Source organism: Medicago truncatula, chromosome 4, assembly GCF_003473485.1.
Source record: "Medicago truncatula cultivar Jemalong A17 chromosome 4, MtrunA17r5.0-ANR, whole genome shotgun sequence".
Classification (NCBI taxonomy): Eukaryota; Viridiplantae; Streptophyta; class Magnoliopsida; order Fabales; family Fabaceae; genus Medicago; species Medicago truncatula.
In genome coordinates this window covers 52,200,118-52,202,812 of record NC_053045.1, presented here as the reverse complement: position 1 = coordinate 52,202,812, position 2,695 = coordinate 52,200,118, and the positions used below count along the sequence as shown (strand labels likewise).

General features: G+C 39.5%; 1 protein-coding gene across 1 annotated transcript; it reads left to right on the top strand.

Moving 5' to 3' along the window:
* The first annotated feature begins 318 nt into the window (after window positions 1-318).
* On the top strand, window positions 319-1,978 carry LOC25493773 (uncharacterized). The gene is made up of 3 exons (XM_039833294.1): window positions 319-547; window positions 639-705; window positions 783-1,978. The coding sequence occupies exons 1-3, from the start codon at window positions 473-475 to the stop codon at window positions 1,685-1,687; spliced, it is 1,047 nt and encodes a 348-aa protein (XP_039689228.1). The 5' UTR covers window positions 319-472; the 3' UTR covers window positions 1,688-1,978.
* Window positions 1,979-2,695: the final 717 nt, after the last annotated feature.

Sequence of the window (2,695 nt, the reverse complement as noted above, 5' to 3'; positions counted from 1 at the left end):
TTTTCCTTCATTACCAATTTGTTGTACCGATAATATCAATTTTGATTTTGGTCAATAAGTAAAAATAATTACAAAGCGACAGTCCAATTAATGATGACAATATATTTATTCCTAATCCTATCGGGTTAAAAAATCTTGCGAATACAAGCAAATTCAACGACGTCGTCTTGCAATTCACTCGACGTACGTCATTTACCTTTATAACCCTGCACTGCGTCGATTTTCAACAAAACATCACGTCAATCAGCATGAAAATTGTACAAAAAGAAAGGGCTAATTCCGTAAACTGAAATCCGATAAAATCCACCTGGACCCTCTTTCTGAGGCAAAAAGGGCGAAAGGATCAGAGTAGTTACCGTGATCCATCTTCGTTATCTCTCTAACTTTTCTATCTCTCTAGAATTTTCTATCGTCTTCACAAATTAGGGTTTTTGCGAATCTCTTCGAAAAATCAAATCCCAACGGTTCAGCCATGGGTTCCGATTCAATCGCCGCCGTTCCGATTCCTTCCGCCGCTAACACCAAGAACCCTGGCAAAAAGAAGAGGGTAACGATTTTCATTCCGATTCCGATTATATATAATTTTTTTTGTTAACCGTTCTAATTCAATCTCACGCGTTATCGAATTCTATTTTCAGACCAATAGGTCGGCGAAATTGAAGCAGTATAAGATTGATGCTCGTCGTGAACAATGGCTATCTCAAGGTATGTGTGATGTTAACATCGATTTTTCTTTTGATCTATTGGTTTCTTAATTTGTTATCTTTGTTGTGGTTTTTCAGGTGCAGTAAAGAAGAAGGGTTGCAAGGATGGATTGGACGATGATGTCCACGTGTCGTCGTCACCGGTGGGGAAACAGAGCAAACGTGAAATGGAGAAAGTGGGGACGAGGCGTAGAGGTGGAGAGGATGACGTGTTGATTCATCAAGACAGTGATTCGGAGTCGCCGTCAAACAGTCCTATCAGTCCTAATAGTAGTGTGTTGTGTGGTAATGATTCCGGGACGAATTTCACTGGTAGTAGCAGTGGTGCAAGCAGTAGCAGTAGTAGTTCTAGTAGTGGTGGGTGTTTCTCCGGGAATATTACGGAAGAGGAAGAAGATGATGAAGAAGAAGTAGAACAAGAGGAGGAGGTAGATGATGGATGCTTGGATGATTGGGAGGCTGTGGCAGATGCTTTAGCCGCCGATGAGAAGCATAGAGCCTCTCCACAGGATGAACCCGTTGTGGAAACGGATTCATCTTGTGAAGTGACTGATGGTTTGAGTTCAGGATGTTTGGATTCCAAACCGGGGAGTGGTGGAACGGTTCCTCGGGCTTCCGGTAATGGCAAAGCTTGGAGGGCTGATGATGCTTTTCGCCCTCAGACTTTGCCCAATCTGTCGAAGCAGCATAGTATGCCGAATCCACGTTTTGTAGGAGGGGTTCCCTGGTCTTGCATGTCTGTGCCATCCAATTGTCCAATTTGCTGTGAGGATCTCGATTTAACGGACACGAGTTTTCTTCCATGCAATTGTGGTTTTCGGCTTTGTCTCTTTTGCCACAAGAGGATTCTTGAGCAGGATGCTCGTTGTCCTGGGTGCAGGAAGCAATATGAGTGTGAACCTATTGAGACAGAAGCAAGTGTGCATGGAGGTAGCCTTACTCTTCGGTTGGCTCGTTCTGTTAGCATGATCGAAAGGTCTTGAGAGATTTCTCTGTTTTCATTAGTTGTGTATGCTGTGGTCTCTCCTTTTTTGCATTATTTGCGTCGTCTGTAATTTTCTAGGTTGGAACATCTAATTTTCATAGGTCTAGTTGGTTTAGGACATGAGTTTCTTTAGCATCACGAAATCAAGTTGTTTCTCATTTCATCTTATGGTGCATGTGTTAATGTAGAATACTCATGTTGGTATGTGAATACATAAGGTGGTATAGAAATTCAATACATTGAAATAAATGGTTACATCCTGCCGTGGCATATTACCTTAAAGCTTCCACTTGACATCTTGTCTATAGTTTTTGTACTCCAATTCCATCACTTTGCAGTGTCGTTGTTTGATTGAACATGCTCGTAATGTGTAAATTAAAATTCTGCTTGTGTTGCAACATATTGTGTTTATTTTCCTCTCTTAACTGTTACAGTTATTGAAAAACATGATAATGATCTCTGGTCAGATGTCTTTCCTGTTTTTTTATCGTTTCAAATTTATGAATTAGTCTAGGAAGTTATTTTGCTGCTTCCATTGTTTGGAGGCAGTGTTGTTTGTCTAACTATGTATCGCTCTCATAATCAGTTTCTATTTTATTTAAGAATTGTTTTGGCAGTGTTAGCAAAGCTCTTAAGGTCTAATGTACGGACATGAACCTAAAATGCCCCAAAATAGTCATTCAACAAACTGGTTTGTGGGTTGTTTTTGAACATCAAGGGCAGTACAGAAATGCTATGGTAGTCTGTTTTGCCTTTTCTCTATTGCTTTAAATTTGACATAATTTCTGCATGAAAAATTGAAACTGATTGCTTTTTAATGTTAGCTAACATTGTAAATATATATTCAAATATACTCATGACATTTGAATATCGTTTTGTTTCCTGATGATTCTCTTCTAGGAACCAATATACTTTTGTAAGTATAAATTTGAAGGCTGGTCAATAGGGTTTTCAAGGTATGAGAGTATCTTTTTGGTGTTGCTGTATATGCTTCTTAAAAGTATGA

Bases quoted from the DNA above. Each gene is read 5' to 3' on its own strand.
- LOC25493773 (XM_039833294.1), top strand. From the start codon at position 473: ATGGGTTCCGATTCAATCGCCGCCGTTCCGATTCCTTCCGCCGCTAAC. The intron at 548-638 runs GTAACGATTTTC...TTCTATTTTCAG, and splicing joins ACCCTGGCAAAAAGAAGAGG to ACCAATAGGTCGGCGAAATT. The intron at 706-782 runs GTATGTGTGATG...GTGGTTTTTCAG, and splicing joins TGAACAATGGCTATCTCAAG to GTGCAGTAAAGAAGAAGGGT.